The sequence below is a fragment of the Plecotus auritus genome (assembly GCF_963455305.1).
Source record: "Plecotus auritus genome assembly, chromosome: 7".
NCBI classification, from domain to species: domain Eukaryota; kingdom Metazoa; phylum Chordata; class Mammalia; order Chiroptera; family Vespertilionidae; genus Plecotus; species Plecotus auritus.
In genome coordinates, this window is record NC_137774.1 from 30,942,556 (window position 1) to 30,965,702 (window position 23,147).

At 51.2% G+C, this 23,147-nt stretch overlaps 1 protein-coding gene across 2 annotated transcripts; it reads left to right on the forward strand.

The window, feature by feature from the left end:
- The first annotated feature begins 5,910 nt into the window (after window positions 1-5,910).
- Window positions 5,911-18,178, forward strand: TMEM98 (transmembrane protein 98). 2 transcript variants are annotated; one of them, XM_080679214.1, is made up of 7 exons: window positions 5,911-5,988; window positions 9,154-9,339; window positions 10,217-10,348; window positions 11,216-11,249; window positions 13,467-13,582; window positions 16,401-16,460; window positions 17,076-18,178. In XM_080679214.1, the coding sequence occupies exons 2-7, from the start codon at window positions 9,203-9,205 to the stop codon at window positions 17,281-17,283; spliced, it is 687 nt and encodes a 228-aa protein (XP_080535340.1). In that variant the 5' UTR covers window positions 5,911-5,988; window positions 9,154-9,202; the 3' UTR covers window positions 17,284-18,178. The 2 variants fall into 2 exon arrangements, with proteins under 2 accessions (XP_080535340.1, XP_080535339.1); XM_080679213.1 differs by lacking the exon at window positions 5,911-5,988 and adding an exon at window positions 6,683-6,807.
- Window positions 18,179-23,147: the final 4,969 nt, after the last annotated feature.

Below are 23,147 nucleotides of genomic sequence, written 5' to 3' on the forward strand. Positions count from 1 at the left end.
ACCCTTTTGGTGCATGGAACGATGCCCAACCAACTACAGCCTTCCGATCTTAGGCTCTCCTTGGCCTGTCCTTACCACATGGGTCTGCTTCTCCAGGCCTCCAAAGGGCCAGGTCTGTCCCCTGGGTGAGCCTCTCAGGGCGCAGTGAGGATAAAGCAAGGTGTTGGTTGGTTGGATAAATGCATAGAGTGTGTAAGTGCAAGCCAGGTCTGCCATGGGAGCTCAGAGGCAAAGGATGGGGTCTCTACTATAAAGGGGCTCACAAGCCTGCCGTGCAGGGGGCCGCGGGGTGTGTGTGTGTTGGGGGGGGGGCTTGAGGGGAGACTTGTGCATTGTTAGAATCAGGAGAAACTTTGAGTCCCGCTGTAAGCCTTTCCTTTCGCAAAAAGGAAACGGAAGCCCAGGGTGAGAAGAGGACTTGCTTCCAGGACATCTCCTGTCTACACAGAGTGAGCATGAGAGCTCATGGGTGGGTGACTCTCGGCTCAGCCTTCTTGTGACGATTCCCCTGCCTCTCTCACTTCAGCCAAGAACGCTGGTGACATAGCAGCGTGATGGTGATAACGGCTCGGAGACCACAAAAGGGCGCTGGGCCTTGGTGGCAAGAGGGACTCGATCACGTGTGGAATGTGGATAACCAGGCACTCGGGGAGGAGCCTTAAAGGAAAGATAGGTTGGAAGTTGGAGTTGGGTGCAGGCATGCTAGGTAGGGGTGACGGATAAACGGTGGCGTGGAGACTGGAAAACACAGGGCATCCATCCGAGGAAGAGCAAGCTCCCCCCCCTCGTTCCCACCCCCGGTCCGCCCCTGCACTTGGCGGGAAGTAAGCTGGGTGGGAATTGAGAAGTGCCCAAGTAAAGTGCTTGCTAAGATGAAATACACAGCGTGAGCGTGTTCTCTTATCTGAAACTGTATTTTCCATCCTCAGAAGGTGGCGGATGTTAACTCAGCTTCTGGTAGGAAAAACAGGCACAAAAAGTTGAAGTGACCTGGTTAGTCTGTATTATCCCCACACATGGGTTAACTCACCAGGTACAAATTCCTCCCCTCACCCTTCCTCAGAGACTGCTGATAGGTATAATGGCCTGATATTTAGAAATTGATTTTAGAGGGAGGGAGTAAGGGAGGGAGAGAAAAGGGTGGGAGACATCAATTTATTGTTCCACTTATTGATGCATCCATGGTTGATTCTTGTATGTGCCCTGACTGGGGATCGGACCGGCAACCTCAAACCAGCTGAACTACCCGGCCAGGGCCAGGGCCTGATTTCTTTCACCACATTCCTACCATTGTCCCTCTGGGTCCTTCATGTGGTTCCACATATGCACTAATCCACAGAAGCCATGGGTGCTGGGTTCGACCGAAAATTGCCCACTCTGGGAAGCCTTTGCTTTTCTGTCACACACCCTGTGCTGTGTCTCCCCCAGACCCACCCAGACCTCCGTGGGTGCTTCTGGGTCTCAGATGCCCTGGGCTCTTCTGGAGGATTGGCAACTGGAACGGTTGGCCAGGAGGTGGTTAGCCTGTCCCACAGAGACCCTGGAGGCAGTCAAGCAGAGAGATCCTCTAGGAAGAGCTTTTGAATAAATGAAGTGGTTCTGAATGGCCCTGTTGTCGAGATGATTGCACTTGTCAAAACAAATCGGTGTGTCAGTGAGCTGCGTTGGAAGACACGATATCTGAGAGGTACCCGTGTCTTGGTGCTATGCACCTGGACCTTGGGTCCTGTGGTTTTAGCCTCTGACTTGATTTGAAAATAAAATAAAATAAAATAAAATAAAATAAAATAAAATAAAATAAAGGCATTTTCTCTTGTATGTGTCTTATTTTTGTTGGTGATGAAAAGATGAGGAAGTAGCACCTATTTTTGTTTCTACTATTTTTGGGATGAAAAGTTTCACCTGCAAGTGGAGAAGGGGCCTGGGAGGTGTGAAGATATGATATGTCTAAGGGATGAGAGAGTAAGACTTGGATAGTTAGGGACAGATTGCTTAGCAGGAATGAGTGCCTGTTCAGGTCTGTCATTCTGAATCGAGAGCAAAGCCAATTTTGTGGTGTGATCTTCTCCGGCTGCATGTGTCCGCCTTGGAGAATGCAGAGGTTGAGTCCTGCTGACTAGGAAGGAGAGGGGGGCAAGGGAGCCACTCCACGGTGGACCACGCGTGCCGTGATGCTCATGGGAGACACAGATGTCAGGAACGGGGATTTCTCTCCAGCCCCCTTCAGTGTTAGCTGAGCCGAGAAGGCGCTTGCCCGAGCAGCAGTGGTGACACCCAGTGACCACTCCTTGAAGTGTAACCTCTTGGTTGTAGGTGGTGAGCAGACCCTGAAGCAGCCTTGTATATTTAATGGCAGCAAAATAACCAGGAGGTGTTCTGCTCCACCGGGGAGGCACTCAGCCCTCCCTGACTCCCTCCATAGTTGTCTCTCAGAGGACTCTGTCCCACTGGCCCTGAACTCTCTGTGGGGATGGAGAGGCTGCTGCTCAGCTGGGTAACTGGAAGCAGAGGTCGGGCACTGAAGGCAGGCAATCTGGGGGCTGTTAGCTCAGAGCTGGGCTTCTCTGCTCAGTTCCTGCTGTCCTGGGGTCTAGGACAAGCAACCTAGGATGGCTTTGGGCACTAGAATGGGTTTTTAAAAATACATTTTCATTATTGATTTCAGAGAGGAAGGGAGAGGGAGAGAGAGAGATAGAAACATCAGTGATGAGCCCAGATGGCATGGCTCAGGGGTTGAGCATCGACCTATGAACCAGGAGGTCAGGGTCGATTCCCAGTCAGGGCATATGCCCTGGTTGCGGGCTCATTCCCCCGTGTGGGGTGTGCAGGAAGCAGCCGATCAATGATTTCTCTCATCATTGATGTTTCTATCTCTCTTTCCCCGCCTTCCTCTCTGAAATCAATAAAAATACATTTAAAAAAATAATGTGCATGAGAGTGTTCTTACTCTGACACGCTGCCTGGTTTCAGGTGTTAGTATTAGATATTTACGCCAAGGTAGACTTCATACATTTTAAGGAGAAAGAAAAGAATTTCAATGGCAATGAAATTCCATCAGAGGCAGCGAACTCCTGGTCACTGGGGGCTCCAAACAGAGGTCAGGCGACAGCCGACATCCTTTCCTGGGTTGAGAGTGCAGAGGGAGGAGGGTGTACGAAGCACACAGACGGGGCTTGGAGTCAGACAGACTTAGCGTCACACCCAGCTCTGCCCGTTACTAGCTGTGGCTCCCCTGGCAGGTCGCTGAGCCTCCCAGATCCTCTGTGTACCTGCATGAAGTGCAGACAACTCCTACCTCCCAGAGCTGGTGAGACCCCGGGACATAGTAAAACTCATTAATTCACGTCATTCAAAATCAAATATTTGGGGCACATATTATGGGCTGGGCACTGTGCTAGGTGCTGGGTGACATTGCACACGTTCAGGCAGACAGTTCTAGTTCAGATCCCACTTACTAGCTGTAGAAACGTATTTCACTGCTTTGAGCCCCAGTAACCTCATATGTAAAGCAAGGGAGAATAATGGGATTATTGTCATAATTATGGACTCCATACAAAGTACTCAGCATAAAAGTGACACATAAAAAGTCTAAGAAGTGGCAGTAACTGTGATTAATACAATCATGTTGACACATTAAAAGGAGGGGATGCTGGTGGGCCACATTTAAAGCTGGAGACCTAAATGACTTTTCCTTATTGAGAACATTAAATCCATTCTTGAAATAGCCTCACCTGCATTAAATAAAATATGGATGCTCTGGGCAGGTGGCTAAGTTGGTTGGAGCGTTGTCCTGTACACCAAAAGGTTGTGGGTTCAGTTCCAGGTCAGGGCACATATACAGGTTGCAGGTTCAATCCCCAGTTGGGGTTTGTACAGGAGGCAACCGATCGATTTTTCTCTCTCACATCAATGTCTCCCTCTCTCCCTTTTCCTCTTTCTCTAAATAAATAAAATAAAATAAAATAAAATAAATGGAAACAGCCTCCAGTGAGGATTTAAATAAATAAATGAATAAATGAATGAATGGATAAATAAATAAATTATGGGATGTTACTTTCCCTTATACACACCTGTTCACTACTCCCTAAATACTTAATGCAAGAGCGGCTCTGAAGAGGGGTGGTAACATAGAATGGGCAAGACAGGAAGGCTGTGAAAACTGTCTTTAGAGCTCTTTCAGAAGTCTTTTGAAGATAATTGTCTTTTTGCAAAAGTATAGTTTCCCTTGCTCTCCCTGATTGCGCAGGTGTAGGCACCCCAATGTCCCCTGGGGAAATCCCTGTTTATGGGTCTCTGTGTCCATTGGACCAGCTGCCTTGACTTAGAGGAAATGCAAACTTGACCTTTGTCCCCAGTGGGGATCCTGGCCCCGCCCTGAGCTGCTAGCTGCAGCCCTTCTCCAGCCGTCTTTCTCCCAGCTTCCTGGTCTTGCCCCTAGCTCAGGCCAGCCCCAGCCGTTCTGAGAGTTCGCTCCAGCAAGGGGGACTGGCTTCCCGTGGTCTCTGTCTACACCCACAGCTCCGAGAAGGCCTGCCGGCCTGCCACAACCCCTCCCCAGCGGGCCTCTCTCCTTGGAAAACCAAGCACTAGCCCATAAAAGGGCCCAGGACACAAAACGAGCATGCATTCACGGGGAAATCGGGGATTTAAAAATGTGACCCTTTCATTCAGGTCAACCTTCCTTTCTTTCCAATGCGGGTGCCTTATGCCTTGCCCTCTCAGCATTTCTCCAGGAGCTTAACCCTCTGCCTCCAGCCTCCCATGGCTGCCATACCCCAGCAGGCTTCCAAGTGCTGGGAATGGGTCTAGAAGTCCTATCCCCACCGTAGAATGACAGTGAAACAAAACTAAGCTTTATTGTCACTTATTTCACAAGTGTTTAATGAGCACTTACTAAGTACCAGGCACTGTTGTAGATACTGGGGGTCGGCAGAGAAGAAAACGGTAAGGTCCCTGTCCTCATGGAACTTACATTCAGGAAGAGGAGAAGGAATAAACAAACATGTAGTGCATTTTCAGGAGGTGATGAGTGCCGTTAAAAAACACACGTGAGGGCCAGGGAGTGTGGATCACGGAGGTGCCGGGGTGATCAGGGAAGACTTCTCTGAGGAGGTGACTCTTAGGCAGGCACTCGAGCAAAGGGAGGGAGGGAGCCCTAGGAATAATGGTGGCAAGGATTCCAGACAGAGGGCACAGCATGGCCCTGAGGTAGGGGGAGCTGGGCATGTTTGAGGAATGTCAAGGAAGTCCCCCTTTTTTTCTGTGTCATACTGTCACGAGTACTTCGGAATTTTAATTGTGAGGGAATACACAGAACATAAACTTTACCATTTTAGCCATTTTGAAGTATACCGTTCACCCACATTAAGTCTATGTGCAACCATCACCACCATCCGTCTCAGCCCTTTTTTCATCTTCCCAGACGTAAACTCTGTACCCCTTAAAACGAACTCCCCCTCCCCCTCCCCACCAGCCCCTGGCAGCCAACATCCTACTTTCTCTGCGATGAGCACTTTAAATGTGTCATCTCACTTAAACCTCAAAACAACTGTAGGCCATAGGTTTTACTGCCGTGCCCATTCCACGGAGGGGAAACTCAGACTGCGGGAACTGCCTGAGGTCACTCAGCTCCTCTGTGGAGGTCACTCAGCTCCTCTGTGGAGGCGGCGGACCTTAAATGGTTTTCCTGGCTCCGGCTCCTAGTCTTAACCACCCTACCTGGAGGGGGTGAAGGAGCCACTCTGCCGCCCCTCTGACAGCCCAGAGTGGCCCAGGAGGGGCTCGCAAGGGTTATGAGCAGGTGAGGAGCTTTTCTTGCTGGAGCAGGAAGGTTTGTTGCACCTGACTGGCCCTAACTGTCCGGAAGGAAGGGACTGCTGCCCGGAGACGTGGGTGGGGGTGGAGCTAGCAGTTTCCTGGCCTGCGTGTTACGGGCTTCGGTGCCAGGGAGTCCACTCCCTCCCTCACCACTTACAAACTGAGAGCTGGGTAAGTTCTCTTTCAAGCCGGTTCCCTTCCTTGCAAACATCATCATGCTGACTTCCCAGGGTGGGTGAGAGGATCAAATGAGATAAGGCACGTAAGATACCTAATCAGTGTCTGGGACATAGTAGGCGCTCAACAAATGTTCACTCCTTGCTTGGACAGAGCACGGGCTACAACGCACTGGCCAGGAACCAGCCTCTTTGCTCTTCCCTCCGGGCCATGCACGCATCCTGTTAGTCCATTCAGAGGATGCTTACAAGTAGCCATCTCATTTTACAGACGAAGAAACCAAGGCACAAGGAAGTGAAATAAACTGCCCCCAGCTAGAGAGCGTGGCAGAGCCAGGATTTAAACCAGGCAGTATGTAGCAAAGACAAGTCACACTGTGGAAACTGCTCGTGCTCCCCAGCCCCCACTGGATGGCCAGCCTGGGTGGGGGTTGGGGGAGGCAGGGACCCTCCCCCTTCCCTCCAATCCGCCTGCCGGGGCCTGGCCTCCGCGGGGGCGCGAGGACCGCTTGTTGGGTCTCACGGTGACTGCCTCCAGCCGCCCCAACCCCCGGCCCGCCGGGGGGCCTGGCGGCGACAGCGGCGCCTGGCAGCGGGGGATTTGGACGCGGCCGCGTCCCCCCCTCCACTCCCTCTGCGCCGCCGGGGGTTTGGCCGCGCCGGGGGACTTATCTCCATTCCCTGGGACAGCCCCGCTCCTTCCCGGCATGCCCCGCTCCCAGGAGCCGCCCGGAGTCCCGCGCCCGGACTTTGCCATCGGCGGGGGGCCAGCTCTGGGAGCGCCCCGGAATGCGTCCTGCAGCCGCAGCCTGAGGTGGGTACGCCCGCCGCTCCGAGCTGCGGGAGAGGGGCTCCGGGCGGGCCGCCCTGCCCCTGGGAAGAGGGGGCGCCCGGCCGGCGGGCAGGGTGTGGGGGATCGGGGCGCCGCCTGGGGGGTGGGGAGCCCGCCTGGCCGCCGCTTTGTTGCGGCGACGGTGCTCGCGCGGGCACGGACTTAGAGAAAGTTGGAGCTGCGCGCCCGGTAGTCCCCGCGGTGCGCGCCCAGGCGCTGGGGGTCCCTCCCAACCTCCTGGGTGTTCGGGGTGGCCGGGCGGAGGGAAGGAGGTAGGGGCTTGGGTCTGTTTTATCCTTGTGGGTTTAGAACTCAACAGCGGGGAAGGGACAAAGAGAAAGAGAGACAGACAGACAGACACTGGGAACTACCCAAGCTACACAAAGAAAGAAAAACTCCTGTTGAAATACAGAGGAGGAAACACACACAAAGAAACACTCATACAGACAGATCCCCGAGAAACACGGCAAAAACTCACGAAGCTCATACACATTCACAGAAACACACTCAAACGCACAGGCAGAGAGGAACAAAGCGGGTGGTCTTGGAGGCCACGGGCAGGGGGAGGGGAAAGGAAATTCGGAGAAGGGGAGAGACGGAGGGAGGGGGAACCGTCCCTGGAGTGGAGAGGAAACCGGAGCAGGGAATGGAGAGGCAGAGAGAAATGAGAGGAGGGAAGAATAAGACTAAAGGAGATAGCACTTTAGGAGGGACAGTATGACACACATCTAGAGAAACTGAGGCAGACCCTGAGAATTAGCCCCCCCTCCCCCAACATATAAATCCGAGATACAGAGATGGAAGAGACCCCAGCCATCTCACCCTGTGGGCAAGTGAGTTCCCAATGGGAGAGTAGCTATGTGAGAACTCTGAGAAAGACCTCCTTGGCACTATTGAGCCCCTCAAGTCTCCATCTTGTTCACCTGGCAAACTCCTATTCATCCTTCAAAACCCAGCTCAAGCATCTTCACCTGCCCTGTGAAGAAGGCTTACCCAGAAAATGTCACGCAATCACAGTTACTCTCTTTTCCGTGTATTTCTGCATATGGCACAGGCATGTGGAGTTGAAATCGTTTGTTGGTCTGCCTACCTCTTCCCCTGGCTCTTCAAGGTTTGAGGTCCATGTTTTAATTTATTTCCAATTTCCAGAATCCAGCCTAGTGCTTGGTACATAGTAGATGGTCAATAAATACTTACTGAATGACAAACAGGAGCCCTTGGACCCTCTAAGACAGGGAACATAGAATTAAATCCAAATAGAGGACTCATAGAGACTCCTAGGTCAAAGCATCCTTTTTTTGTAAATGAAGAATTAAAACCAGAGAGGGGAGAAGACTTGGGACACAAGCAGGAAAAGACCATTGTGAATACATACTTTGAGACTTCCTTGTTCCTCCAGCCTATGAGTTTAAAATAGGTGTGAAAGATCCTCCTGAATGAAAACAATCAATAGCAACCAACAGTTTAATACCAGCTATACATTTCCAACACTGAAACGGACCATCAAAACTTTTTCTGGAATATTTAGACTTCTCTTTACTGTGTAGAAAGGAAAAGGGAGGTGAACGCTCACCTCAGCTCACGTGGCTGGCTCTCTGCCTCCCGACTGTATAAACTTGCGCAAATGTCTTAACATCCCTGAACCCCAGTTTCGTTTCTTTTCTTCTTAAATATATTTTATTGATTTTTTTACAGAGAGGAAGGGGGAGGGATAGAGAGTTAGAAACATTGATGAGAGAGAAACATCGATCAGCCACCTCCTGCACACCCCCTACTGGGGATGTGCCCGCAACCAAGGTACATGCCCTTGATGGGAATCGAACCTGGGACCTTTCAGTCTGCAGGCCGACACTCTATCCACTGAGCCAAACCGGTTTCGGCTGAACCCCAGTTTCTTCAACTATAAATGGGGATATGAATACCTGTCTCATAGGGTCTTTAGAAGCGTTAACACATGACGTGCCTAGCCCAGAGGATGCCTTCAGTGTAGACACTCGTGCCCTTCTCTTTCTGAAGTGGCTATTCTTCCATGCGCCGGTTGTAAATGTGAAGACAACAGTGCTAGTGAAAATGTTTCCTTTTGTCCCAGGACAGAAGTTCAGCCTGGTCCAGCTGGGGAGCACACTCTTTTTAGAAAAGAAAAGGCAAATTTGGGGCATGGCATAAAATGCATCTTGATTCTGTGGAGGCCTTCAGGTCTCTGCAGGTGACTTGGGGCCACCTAACTTCCCCCTCCCAAGCCCCTCCTCCCCCAGCAGGTAAGACCCCACTGCCCCATCCTTTTTTGCACCTTCCTTACCAGGCCTGCTCTGCCCTGTGTCTTTCAAGCTTTTGCACTTGCCGGGAATGTGACCGGGACTGAGGGGCCACCAGAAGCATGGAGACTGTGGTGATCGTTGCCATAGGCGTGCTGGCCACCATCTTTCTGGCCTCGTTCGCAGCCTTGGTGGTGGTTTGCAGGCAGCGGTACTGCCGACCTCGACCCCGGGACCTGCTGCAGCGCTATGATTCCAAGTGAGTGCACCCAGGCAGGGGAGGGGGAAGGGGGGTGTGCCCTGGGGCTCCCACAAAAGTAAAAGAAGTTGGTGCTGGGCACCTGGCTCAGCTTTTTGTCTCTGCAATGGTACCTGAAGGCTCTCCTTCCCAGTAAAGACCTCAGAGCTTGAGAATGTTCCTAAGCCCCCAACATCCTGAGCCACCTCTGACTCTGTCCCCGAACGAATGAGAAAGCAACTCAACATGGTCACCTAGCATAACGGTGGGACCGTCTGCACAAAACGGCCACCTCACTCAGCATTTGGACAAGCCACATCCCTTTCCAACCAAACTCATAGGAGGAGAAATCCGATGCCCGCATGTCTAACCAGCAGACACTTGGTGGTGTGAAATCCCAGCATAGGCCTATCTCTCTGCTCAGATTTCTTTTCTTTTCTTCTTTTTTTCTTTTTAGTATATTTTTATTGATTTCAGAGAGGAAGGGAGAAGGAGAGGTAGAAACATCAGTGAGGAGAGAGAATCATTGATCGGCTGCCTCCTGCATGCCCCACACTGGGGATCAAGCCCGCAACCCGGGTATGTGTCCTGACCGGGACTCGAACTGCGACCTCCTGGTTCATAGGTTGACGCTTAACCACTGAGCCACACCGGCCGGGCTCTGTAACTTTTCTCTTACTGTTTTCATGCCTTGCTTGCTCCTTGATTCACTGTCGAGCCATGTGCCCTGCCCGTGATGACAGTCCCATTAGCTCAGGTTTGGATCCAGGACAAGCGGTCCTGCTTGACTTATTCACTCCCGTCAGCCTTTGGGGGGGCGGGGTATGTGGGCCGCTGTGCAGAGGGGTCAGCAGTAGTCGTCCATCCTGAAGCCGCTTCCCTGGGCTCTTCCTTCCAGGCCTATTGTGGACCTCATCGGTGCCATGGAGACCCAGTCCGAGCCCTCTGAGCTAGAACTGGACGACGTCGTCATCACCAACCCCCACATTGAGGCCATTCTGGAGAACGAAGACTGGATCGAGGATGCCTCGTAAGGCCTTGGGGATGGCCTGCCTTCCTGGAGCCCCTGGGGATGGTCGGAGGGACTCCCTTGTGCCCGTTTCGGGCTTCCTGTGCCTGAACACTTGACTGGGCATCCAGGAGCCCTGTGTCCGTTTCTGCTCTTTCCCTGCTCTCGTGAGGAGGGAAATCAGAATATGACATAACAGTGTTTGTCTGGGACTCACCCCCACCCCTCAGGTTGCAGACCTGAACACTGGCGTTCATAGATGTATGTCAAAAGTTGTTAGAAAATCACCCTGAGGTGCTTGGTTATCCTTGGGGTGCCCTTGAATCTGACAGGCAGGCTCTGGGGATGCAGCCTTTGTCCTCGGTGTCCTCAGGGATCTCTCCGTCCCACAGGAGCCACTCCATTCCCCCGTCATTTAGTCATTCACTCACCGGGCAGATGTCTGTCTGTGAGGCCATGTGTGCAGGGCCCTGGGCCAGGCACTGCAGATGGAGGCAGAATTCTACTACGTACAGTATCTCAGAAATGATAGGGGTCTCTGTGCACAGCCCAGTGGGTGCATGGCGGAGGCGGTGTCTACAGTTGCCTGGGGTGGGGAGGTGGGGGTGGAAGGAACAGTGTCAGAAGCTCAGAGCATGACTTGATTGGTGGGGAGTAGTGTTGACGAAGCGTTGATTAGGTGGGGGTGGGAGGAGAAGGTTAAGGACAGAGGGCCTTCCTCACTAGCTCCTGGACTTGTTCGTTCGAACATGACGAGGCATCGCTGCTCTTAGGTGGTGCCCAGGTGTGCAGAGCTAGGTGAGGAGCTAGGTGAGAGGCAGCAGTGGGGGCTGGGGGGGAGGTGGGCCTCTAAAGATAAGCACTGACACGCTCTTCTTGTCTCCCCAGGGGTCTCATGTCCCACTGCATTGCCATCTTGAAGGTAATACGCTTTGATCGCCCCAGGTGATAAAGAGGCTGGTCAGCAGAGCACCCCGGTGCATAGCTGGTTAGAGTTGGAAGCAGCCATAGGAAGGGCACGGAACCCTTGCAGGAGGCCTTTCTCACCTGCCTGAGGCTTGGAGGTTCGGGAGTTTGCCTCCACTCCTACAGGGACGGGCTGTTATACGGCAGAGGCGTGGTTGTACCTGCTCCTCACAGTCCAGTGGCCTGTGGGAAAGACCACGTGGGTAGTCCCCAGCCACGTTGTTGCCGACTGTGGGCACAGCTGTGTGCCCGAGACTGTGTAGGTGCTGAGGGGGAAACGGGGCTTCGCACCTTCCCCCGGGCACTTGCTTTCATTCACAGAGAGCTCAGCCCTGAATAGTGGGTTGGGCTCTATATCTGGCTTCTCCAATACTAGAAAGCCCGTCACCGGCCCTCTTTGGCGATGACAGCAGTCAGCCAAATGGGACAGTCAGTGTTAAAAAATCCAAACCACGAGTACTTCACATTGAAGACAGTTTTTTTTTTTCCCTTAAATGTCTGCAGCCTCCAGGACCGGGTGAAAAATTGCACCCAGTTTGCATTTTGGGTAATTTTTATAGTTTCAGCATTTGTTTTTCACTATTTGCCAGGCACGATCCTGCCTAATAGAATCATAGTAATATTGAAATACGTGGCCATTGGTAAATAGTGTTGGTTTCTTCATATCTGTAACCTGGGAAACCACACATTTATCTTTATCTAGGAATTATTCAGAATTTCAAAACAAATAGCTTCCTCTTTGCTTCAGCGTCTTGCAGTGTAAGATATTAAAACACCTTTCCTCCCGCCTCTTCTTCCGCTGCCTCTCTTGGGGGACAATGAAATGCTTAGTAGGACATTGTTGTCACCGAGTCCTGGCTTTTTATATAATTCCAAGAAGCTCTCTGGGTATAGATGCGGTTGTAGACGGAGATAGAGCAATAATGGCCCTGGCTTTTGTCCCTTCTCTTGCCTATTAGAGGAGGAGGACAGTGGCCCCCTGGAGAGGATGAGTCAGCCGGAAGGAGTCTTTTATTTATTTATTTTTATTGTTTATAGTATTACATATGTTTCCTTTTTCCTCCACCGACCCCTCCCCGGCCACTCCCACCCCCCAGCCCATGTCCCCCCCTCTCCGCCAGTGTCCGTGTCCATTGGTCATGCTCATATGCGTGCATGCAAGTCCTTTGGTTGATCTCTTACCCCTCCCTCCACCCTCTGTTGGATGTTTCTCTGTCTCTGGATCTATTTTTGTTCATCAGTTTGCGTTGTTCATTATATTCCACAAATGAGTGAGACCATGTGATACTTATCTTTCCCCGACTGGCTTATTTCGCTTATTGGGTTGGGATCAATGGTTCACCTTGGGACCTCAGATCAAAGGAGAGGCTCTCACCTTCCTGTTGAGATCCCAGGGTCATTTTGCTGTGGCCACCTGCCCTTGAGTCCCTGTGGTGGGGGCTCCTGGATCTCTCCTGGGTGGGCTCCTGGGCTCCTTGGTGCCCCCTCTTTTGCAGCCCCAACATAAGGCGGGTGATGGAACTTCTTTAGAACCATCCAGGTTCTACCATCAGGGAGGTGCGGGAGGGGAGACCGGGACTTTGGGGGTGGCCAGCGGAGTTGGCGGATGATGAGAAAGGCACGAGTCTTAGCCACGCCTGTTTCCTGCGTTTTTCCAAGGCTCTTGCATCACCATCCAGACAAACATGCTAATGTAGTCCCCTGGAGAATTGTTGAGATAAGTGGCACTTTTGGAGGATGTGCTTAAAGGGAGGAGGTGTCCCTTGTCCAGCCAGGTTCCTGAGGGTGCCCCGTTGGCGGTGGAAGACTAAACCAGGAGGTGAAGGAATAGAAAGAGAAAGTGGGTCCCCCTCACGCGAGACGGTGAAATTAGAGCACATGATTTTTCTTAGACAGATTATTTCAGTTTAGACTTCTCTACGCCCAAACCCTGACCCCGAGCTGAGGTTCCTGCCCCGCCCTCCTCACCCGGCCGTGTTCTCAGGGTCGGCCTCTTCCACCTCATTTCCTCTCTTTTCTGTGTACTTTTCACTTCCATTTGACCATTTGGATTAGGGGGCCCAGCTGTGGGATGAGACCCAAGGCGGGGGTCCTATTTGTCTTTGTGGGGGTGGCAGAAGCCCCTCGGGAGCTGGGTCACCCCTCATCACCTCTGTCCTCCTTGCTGCCTTAGATCTGTCACACTCTGACAGAAAAACTTGTTGCCATGACAATGGGCTCAGGGGCCAAGATGAAGACTTCGGCCAGCGTCAGCGACATCATCGTGGTGGCCAAGCGGATCAGCCCCAGGTGAGTGGCCAGGCTCCTCCGGGGAAACCACACAGGCCACTTTAATGATTTACGTCCCGAACACCCGCAGGGCATCCAACAGGGGTTGGGTGGGGAGACTTTCAAGCTAAGATGTTTCACACCATCCCCCCACCTCCAGGGGGCTTTTTGGGAAATTCCAACATATGACGAGTGCTGACTCTTCTACTCCACACATCCCACTGTGGCTGCCCCCTCCTTTTTTTTTATTTTTTGTATGTTTTTAATAGATTTTCAGAAAAAGAGGAAGAGAGAGGGATAGAGAGGTAGAAACATCCATGAGAAAGAAACTTCATCGATTGGCTACCTCCTGCATGCTCCCTACTGGGGATGGAGCCTGCAACCTGGCATGTGCCCTGACCGGGAATCGAACTGGTGACCTCTTGGTTCCTGGGTTGATGCTCAGTCACTGAGCCATACCGGCCGGGCTGCCCCCTCCTTCTCAGTCCCATTCCAGCCAGGGCTGCTTTCCTCCTCTTTGCCTTTGTCCCAGGCTTCGGGTCAGTAAGCACATTTCCCGCACCCCCATCTGCTGTGACCTCCTGGCCATGTCCTGTCTCCCACCCATATCTGTACTGGAAACTAATTTAGGGGTGGCTGGCACCCACTGCTCCATCCATGGCCCAGCCAGCAGCCTCCAGGACTGAGTGGGAGGTGAAGCCGTACATCACTGGGCTCTCCCAAATTCCAGGCATCTGCAAAATCCCGTGTAGGAGGCAACCAGGATTGCAGTCAACAGCTACACCCCCTCCTGTGGGGTCAATTTGGTGAAGAAAAATAAAGCCCTTTTCTTAGAGAGGGCCGTGCTAAGTTTGTGCTGCCATCTGGTGGCTGGTATGTGGATGTGCCTGAATGGGGTGTTGTCCCTGTCCAGCCACATCCCTGATGGGAATGGTGGCCCCTCTCCCCCGACCCCCCCTCCACCCCGAGTTCCAGGGCCTCTTGCTCTCCTGGTGGCTGTGGCCTAGGGTGAATCATGAGGAGCCAGCCCTCTGAGGGCATAGGAAAGAGTTGGTGCACTTGAACTCTGTCCAGGGAGTTCAGTGTGTTGAGAGAGTGGGAGGGACTCCACTCAGAGCCGTTCTTGGCTTTCTATGGAGCTCTCCCCGGTGGGTGCGGTCCCATAATTTATATCAGCTGAGGTCTGCCCCTGGCCCGAAGGGCCCTCTAATCAGGCTCTGGGCAAGCCCTAGACCAGTGGTCGGCAAACTCATTAGTCAACAGAGCCAAATATCAACAGTACAACGATTGAAATTTCTTTTGAGAGCCAAATTTTTTAAACTTAAACTTCTTCTAACGCCACTTCTTCAAAATAGACTCGCCCAGGCTGTGGTATTTTGTGGAAGAGCCACACTCAAGGGGCCAAAGAGCCGCATGTGGCTCGCCAGCTGCAGTTTGCCGACCACTGCCCTAGACCGTCCTCCGGCCACTCACTATCAATAGAGTCTCCTCATTGCTCATACCTGCTGGACCTCCATCATGTGCCCTGTCACTCCTAAGAGCCACCCCAGGGGGCCTGACAGATTCACGTGGAACCAGGTTGAGGCAGCATTGCCAGGAGGGGTTGGAGGAGGAAAGCGATGAGGGTTCTGAGGATGAGTCCAGGGCTGGGTGGTCAGGATGAGCAGTGGTGCTAGGGTGTGGGTGTGGCATTGCTCAGAGGGCGGGTTTGACCTGGTGCCCCCGGCCCATCCTGCAGAGCACCTCGGACTGCTTCCAGAACATTCCCGCCAGAATTCAATCTGCGTCCTTGCTTTGCCTTGTTGTCCTCGCACTTCATTCTCCTCTGGCCGGTTCTGTCCTGTTGTTTTTCTTTCTCCATTTATTCCACGTGGTGTGTTGGTAGCATCTTAGTTTCAAGGGGCATGGCATCAGCTCCAGGCGCCATGGAGACAGGCCGGCTGGGCAAAGGCTGGAGTGGCCATCCCTCTGCATGTTCTCACCAGCCCCGCAGCGCCCCCTCGCCCCCCACCCCCCGCTCCCCCGCCCCGAGACCAGAGCATTTAAGGACATCTGTTTTGAACTGCGTTTAGAAATCAAATAATACATTGTTGTTATTTTTTCCTTTCTGATTATCACATGGTCAAGAGCAAAAATTTGGAGCAAGACCTTGTACCATGCAAATCAGAATGAATAGTTTGGTTTTTTTAACCTGAACTAGATTTAAAAAAAATTAACCACAAACTCTACCATGTGTTAAAAAGAAATACAGTGGAGCAATTTGCCCCGAAATTAAACTTGTAGGGTTTTTTTTTAGTGTTCTATATAACCTTTATCCATGTTTTTTATTTTCAAACACAAAAATAATAAATACCTGTAAAAAGAAAAACATTGCAGATATGGATTATCTAGAAAGTGAAGTATCCCCTAATTCTACCCCCTCCCAGTTCCTGGGGGTCACTGCTATTGAATAGTGAGTATCACTCCGGCCTATTCTTCTCTGCATTTCATGGCTTTTATTTTATTTTTATGCAAATGGGACCCATCAAACTTTACATATGTTGGGCAGTGTGTCTTTTTAACTTAGTAGTGTATCTTGAACATCATCTCAGATGTTGGCCCATGTACTTTTCAAATCATTGGAACTAAAGCCAAACCAGAAAACTGAATACTCTCTAACCGAACCTGAAGTCTTCCTAGTTCTCAGGCGGAGAAGGCAAAAGCCGTTAGAGATAGAACCACCAAAGACGTGGGCCTGGATATTAAAAGAGAAGAACTGGGCTAAGCAAAGGTAGAAAGGAGGGAGGGAGTGAAGGCGCTAAGGTGAGTGAGATCCTGAAAGCCCTGTGCCTCCCCGCAGAGTGGACGATGTTGTGAAATCCATGTACCCGCCGCTGGACCCGAAGCTCCTGGATGCACGGTGAGATGGCCGCCCCTCCCTCCGTGCTGCGGGCTCACGGCTTGATCAGATCTGTGAGGTCAGCTGCTTGGGTTGGTGGGGAGAAGGCCGTGTTGCCGGGTTCCTGGGCTGCCCCGGGCCTTGGGTACTATTCAGTGCAGTGTGAATGGTCAGCCAACCAGTGAGCCACACCTGGCTGGGGGATTCTGAATTATGCCTGTAATTTGACCCAGTTACCACTAGGTGGATGCTCGAGGTGGGGCGTGGCTACCCTGTCTTTAAGTGGGTAGCAGTGGGATGTGCTCATCCGATTGGCTAGATGCAGGTTTTCCCATAACACTCTCTTCTGGAGGCTTTTCATTGGTGAGCAGCAGACAATGGGCACCACAGTCTTAAAATAAGCTAATGAGACACAGCGTTTTATATTCTCATTAAAGACTCTGAAAAGCCTTCAGGTAACCTTGTTTAAATGAGCCCCTCCCAAATTTGTTTGAGCATCTGTAAAGTGCATGCTCACCCACCTCCTAGGGAAGGGGCTCCGGTTAGGGGAACAGACTATAGACTTCAGACCAGTTGGGCTTTGGCACGAAGTTCCTTCTTTCTGGGGGAACCTGATCCTGTTGTTGTTTTTTCTAGGACAACGGCCCTGCTCCTGTCTGTCAGTCATCTGGTGCTGGTGACCAGGAATGCCTGCCACCTGACCGGGGGCCTGGATTGGGTAGACCAGTCGCTGTCCGCGGCTGAGGAGCACTTGGAAGTCCTTCGAGAAGCAGCCCTGGCCTCTGAGCCAGAGAAAGGCCCCCCAGGCCCTGAGGGCTTCCTGCAGGAGCAGTCGGCCATCTAGTGCCGGCTGGCCAGCCGCTGACCACAAGGGCCGGCCTGCTGCTGTCTGCGGGCGGCCCGGCTGCGCCTTCCACTTTTCCTGTCGTTAGTTCCACACGGCTCGGGGGCCCAGCTGTGTGCATCATACATCAGGAGAGCCCGTGTGTTGATGCCTCTGCTGCAGTTGCAGATGGTGGCTGGCGAGTGGCAGTCTGACACCACGGTTAGGGGAGATGCCGTTACCGTCTGCGTGGCAGCCCTCTGAGCGCTGGTGGACTCTAGCCTTTATTCGGCTCACCTGGTGCTTTCAGGGAACCTGAGCCACCTAAGGATTCTTAGGAGGTTTCACATCACAATCAGCATTTCTGGCTTCCCTTGAACAATCGGAAGGTGAGGCAATTCTGACCTGCTTTTTCCAAAGAGGACAATCAGTTGGAACTAAGTAGGAGTAGCCCCCCCTTTTTTTTTTTTTTTTACTCCTCACTTGTGGATACTTTCCCATTGATTTTTAGAGAGAGACACAGAGAGAGAAGCATCCATCTGCGAGAGACACACAGATTGGTTGCTTCCTGCACACACTCTGACCGGGGCTAGGAATGGAGCCTGCAACCGAGGTACATGCCCCTGACTGGAATCGAACCCGGGACCCTTCAGTCCGCAGGCCGCAGCTCTATCCACTGAGCCAAACAGGCTAGGGTAGGGTTGCCTCTTTTTGCAAGACTTGTACTCTCTCACCTGGTCTGTTTCATTGATTTGTGTTACCTGCCCGTTCCCTGAGGCATCTGAGTCCCCCTCCCCTGCATAGGTGTGTGTTGGAAGGTGTGCACCCCAGAGTTGATTATTCCCTTTTCATCATTATGCCTGTAATTTGACTCAGTTACCACTAGGTGGATAGTAAATGCATACTTAGGTTTTTCTCAAGTGTGTGGTTATTGAGTCAAATTCAAATGCGTGGGGGACATATTTGTCTGAGAACCGAGGGTGGAAGGAGAGAGCCTAGGAATCCTCAGAATGTTTTGTGCGTGTGACTCAGTGAAATATTTCAACGCCCTGAGTTCACATTAGCAATGCGTCCATGAAGGACGTGCTCTGCGTGCTTTGGACATCGGTGTGTTTTGTAAATGTTGAAAGGTGAGGGGCATTTTTATGACTTGAGACCTGTGTGAGGTCGCGAATCACAGCTGCACAATCCAGACGCACATCCTGATTGCGCCATTTCCAGCATGAGGGCAGGAACGTCTGAAGGACTTTGCTTCCTCCCAGGTTCTCAGAGGCAGGCTGGCTCTGGGGGCAGGGCCTGGCTTGGGGGCTGCCTTGGTTCACGTCTGATGCGGTGAAAAATGTTCGGAGCTCTGCATTAGTTCTCATTTAATGTTCTCTGCCCTGACTCAAGTCAGCAAATCCCTCAGCCTGATTCCGGACATCCAGGTACCCATATCCCCAAGCCCAAGATTTGGGCCTTGCTTGTCATTGAGATGTGTCATTGGGCCCATTTCATTCTTCCCTGGAGAGCAGGATGTGTGTAACCAGCAGAGTTCCCACCTGGGGAGGTGGCGTCGGGAGAGGGAAGCTGGAACTCCACTCTTGTGGACTGAAGGACGCATTCTTTTGTTGTTGTTAATCCTCACTCTTACTTTTCCATTGATTTTTAGAGAGAGTGGAAGAGAGAGAAACATCGATGTGAGAGAAACACATCGGTTGGTTGCCTCCTGCACAAGCCCCAACCAAGGTACATGCCCTTGACCGGAATTGAACCCGGGACACGTTGGTCTGCAGGCCAGCCCTCTATCTACTGAGCCAAACTGGCTAGGGCGAAGGATAGATTCTTGATCACAGGGGACACCTTATTGGATGGCCCACTCCCATCAACTCTGATTGCATGCTATATGGTAGTTAACGTTCCTGTCCTGCTGGTGAGCTGCGAGTGGGAAATGTCCACAGAGCACTTGGACTTTTCTATTTGTGGCCTCCATAAATAGACGTCCATAGTCCTCCTGGTTTTGTCCTTTTTCCCTCCCTTTCAAAACCTGGTTTCATAACCAGACTGGAAACTCATTCATACTAGGCTCGCAATGGCTGCTTCAGTTGTAAATGTCCCCTGCACTTAACCTGGACCAGAGCCCTAAGCCAAAGAGAAGCAACCCTGAGTTGACCTCTCAGATACCATCCACCAGGTGTGGGGTTAGAGGTGGAGACATTTCCCCTAAAGTGACCCCCAGTGTCACCTCTGAGCCCTGGCGAGTCCCAGCACACCTGCCTCCTGAGGCCCTGAGCTGCTGCCCTTCGTGTGGTGAGGAGAGGCTGCTGAAGACAGAGGAAGTGTCTGCTAGATGGCAGGCCCTCTGCTTCCGCTGCTCTGTAGTTTTTTCTTTCATCTCCAGGGCAAATGAAAGGTCTCTGGATAAGGGTGGTGTTGAGGTGGAGCACCAATTGCCCTTTGGGAGTTGGCGGAAGTTACTTCTTCCCTTGGGAGGGGCTGGTTGGTGAGCACGAGGGATCTAGCCAGGAGGTTTCCCGGAGGACAGACACATCCCAAGTCCCTTGTTCACTAGTGCCTATGTGCATGGTAGATCTTTTCTTCCATGACCCCCACCCCCTCCTACCCTGGGGTAGGAGCATCAGACCAAAATTCTAAATGAAGAAGGAATTAGGGATAGGATTTGAGTGTGAGAAGAGTAAAGTCTTTGAAGTCAGGCAGAATTAGGTTCAAATCTGGGCTCAGTCATTTACTGTGGGAGCTTGAACAAGCTACTTAACCACCCTAGTCCTTGGCTCTCTCACCTGGAAAATCAAGGCTACTGCCTCATTGGGTTGGTATGTAAATCAATGAAATGGCATATGAGAAATGTCCAATTGTGTGCCTGGTACTGATTAACCAACATTAACCCTTCTTTCCACCCCACCCCCACCCCCACCCTGTGCCCAATGCAGCTGACCCAGATCCATCACCTCGGTTACCATGGCTCTTTCCAAAAAATCTGGAGTAGGGAGAGTGGTCCAGCATGTCCCTGCCCCACCCCACATTCAGGACAGACAAAGCTCTTAGCCTCTTATCAGGGTTCCCAGGGTTGATTGCTCAAGTTGCATTCCTGCAGCGCAGGGCCCGGAGCCTCCTCCAGCTTGTGAAACCTCCCCAAAGGAGCGGCATCCAGCTCACCCGGTGCTCACCCCGTGCTCACCCTGACCTGCCTCGTTCCAGGAGCGGCTCCGCAGGGACTCTGTGTGCCCACAGGAGCCTGATCTTTAGAGAAGGCCTTGCAGTCCAAAGCCCCTGAGTTGTTTTATGACCTTACACATTTTGGGAAGATCTCAGATGACGAATTCCCATTCATTTCCTTCTTTGGTCCCTCTCTCCTCTCCCTCCCTTTGCAACTCCTCCCCGCTTCCTCCCACAAATAAGTACTTTTTGCTTACTCTGGGAGGAAGTGTTGTGCTAGGTGCTGGGGATATAGAACAAAAGGCACAAGCCCTGTCCTTAAGAAGCAAAAGAGACAAAGGAGCAGCTGTGGTCAGTGTTGTGAGAGATGTAGTGTGAGGGGCCATGAGGGCATAGGGTGGGGGGTGGTGGCGGTGTTGAGATAGCCAAGGAAGGCACTTGGAAGGAGCTGATGCTTGCGTTGAGGCGTGACAGAGGGTCAGAGAGAGATTCTGGGCTGACCAGACGTGGGGAAGGTCCGAGCCCAGGAGAGCATGCTCATTGGAGAAATGCAGGTGTTTGGGGAAGGCTGGAGTGTGGGATGTAAAGGCCGGACAGGTTGGCTGGGCATCAGATCATGGAGGATTTAACAGGTCATATTAGGGAGTTGATGCTTTATTCTGAGCATAATGGGGACCATAGAAAGGCTTTACCCAGGGGAGCAACTTGGTCAAAATTGCCATTTAGAAAGACACTCATTTACTTTACACCCTATGATGTTAGGCTCCAGGATCCATAAATTTGCCCGATGCCACTGAGTGCTTTTCCTCCCTGAATCTGAGAGGCTCATGACTCAGTCATGGTGTAAAGTCAGGGTGGGCAACTGGGTGGGAAGGGAGTAAGCGAGGAGCTAGGCATCAGAACCGAAAGTGCAGGGAGAAGTAAGGTTGCACTGGGTCTGCCTCTGGGGGGTAACGGTCTCTGTACCAGAAATGCTGATGAGCAGAGAGAGCTCTGAGGATTTGAGGCATAACTGGGTCCTTTCTGTTTCATTCCCTCTGAATTTTCATCATCCCCATTTTACAGGCAAGGAAACCAAAGTGTAGGGAGGTCAGTGACTTTCCTGGAGTCATTATGAATCAGAACAGGGATTTCAGCTCCCCAGCTCATGTTCTGTCACCACCACGCCTGCCCACTAGGGGGCGGTGCGTGTGGCAATCTACAGTGAAGGGAAGGAAACAACCCCTATGAGTCATTCTATTCCTTCTAGTTCTACTATTTTTCATTAAAAAAAAAAAAATGGTGGTCCTGACCAATAAATTAATTTCATGGCCAATAGTCGGTTACAACACATAGGGGGATAGAACATGAGCAGTAACACGAGGGTTGGGGCATGGGTGAGGCATTCTCTCTCCAAAATGACTTAATTTGTTCTGTTTTAAGGAAAACGTGCTTTTACCAGAATAGTCGCAAAAATTTACGGTGCAAAATGGAATAATTAATTTATTACAGTATTGATTAGTTCGAGTCGTCTGTGGAGCATCCACACTGGGTGAACCCTGGGGTATATTGGAGTGAATAAAAAAGATAATGCCTCTCTTGGGGCACATGTAATCTAAGGTGGAAAGAAACCCATAAAGAATGATTTGCGATACAATACAGTAAGTACTAAGTAAGGGAACTTGTGTGTAACGGGAGCACAGAGCAGGGCACCAAACCCAGTCTAGGCGAGTTTCCGGGAAATAGGATATCTTGGAATTGTCCAGGAGACATAGGTGTTAGGTGGGAGGAGGTAGCGGTGGAGGAGGACCGCGGATCCAGGCAGGGCAGTTGTGCAGTGTGACACTCCATACTGTGCATGTGTCAGAGGTGAGGTGGTGGGAGAGGCATCGTGGGGAGAGGAAGGCAAGGACTAGACACAGGACTTTTCCTCCAGGTGGTAGGGAGCAATTGAAAAAGATGGAAACGCTCTTATTTTTTTCTTGGAAACTATCAAATAATCTCTGCACCCCCACCAGTCTTTAATGTTACCCTCACCTGATAGGTGAACAGTGATTTGGCATTGTGTTAATTTGCATTAACATGACTGCTGGTGAAGTTAAACATTTTTCATGTGTTTATTAGCTCTATGTACTTATTCATGTCCTTTGTCCATTTTCCTCCTGGGACTGTAATATGTTTCTTATCGATTTATATGAGCTCTTTCTATATTAAGGATAACAAACCTTTGTCATATCTATTGCATATATTTATTTTCCCCAGCCTTTGTCATTTGCTTTCTAGTTTTGTTTAGAATGTTCCTGACATCCAGAAGTTTTAATTCTGGTTCTGTCAAATCTATTGATTTTCTTTCCCTTAGTGATATCTTCCATTGCTTTTATGATTAGAAAATCCTCTCTCATCCAGAGAACAAATAAATACCATTGAAATGTTTGAAGCAGCAAAGTGCCATGGGTGGATGATTAATAATAATATTCACAGGTTAGATGTAGTGGCAGAAAAAAAAAACAAAAACCCCAAGCAACCAGAGTCGAAAAAATCAAACTTCACTTTATCCACCCCAAAAATAGGGGTGGGAATAGAGATCAAAGAGATGGATGAGGGAGACAAGGAGAGGCGGGGAGAGTCTTGAAGGACGAGTAGGAAGAGGTCAGGTAGACAGAGTGGGTGGGAGTGTGCAGAGAGGAAGCTATCTGTCCCAAGGTAAGATATCGAGGAACATAATATATTTGGTTAGAATCTTAGATGAG

Coding starts and splice junctions, on each gene's coding strand:
- TMEM98 (XM_080679214.1), top strand. CDS start 9,203: ATGGAGACTGTGGTGATCGTTGCCATAGGCGTGCTGGCCACCATCTTT. Junction 10,349..11,215: donor GACTGGATCGAGGATGCCTC/GTAAGGCCTTGG, acceptor TTGTCTCCCCAG/GGGTCTCATGTCCCACTGCA. Junction 11,250..13,466: donor ACTGCATTGCCATCTTGAAG/GTAATACGCTTT, acceptor TTGCTGCCTTAG/ATCTGTCACACTCTGACAGA.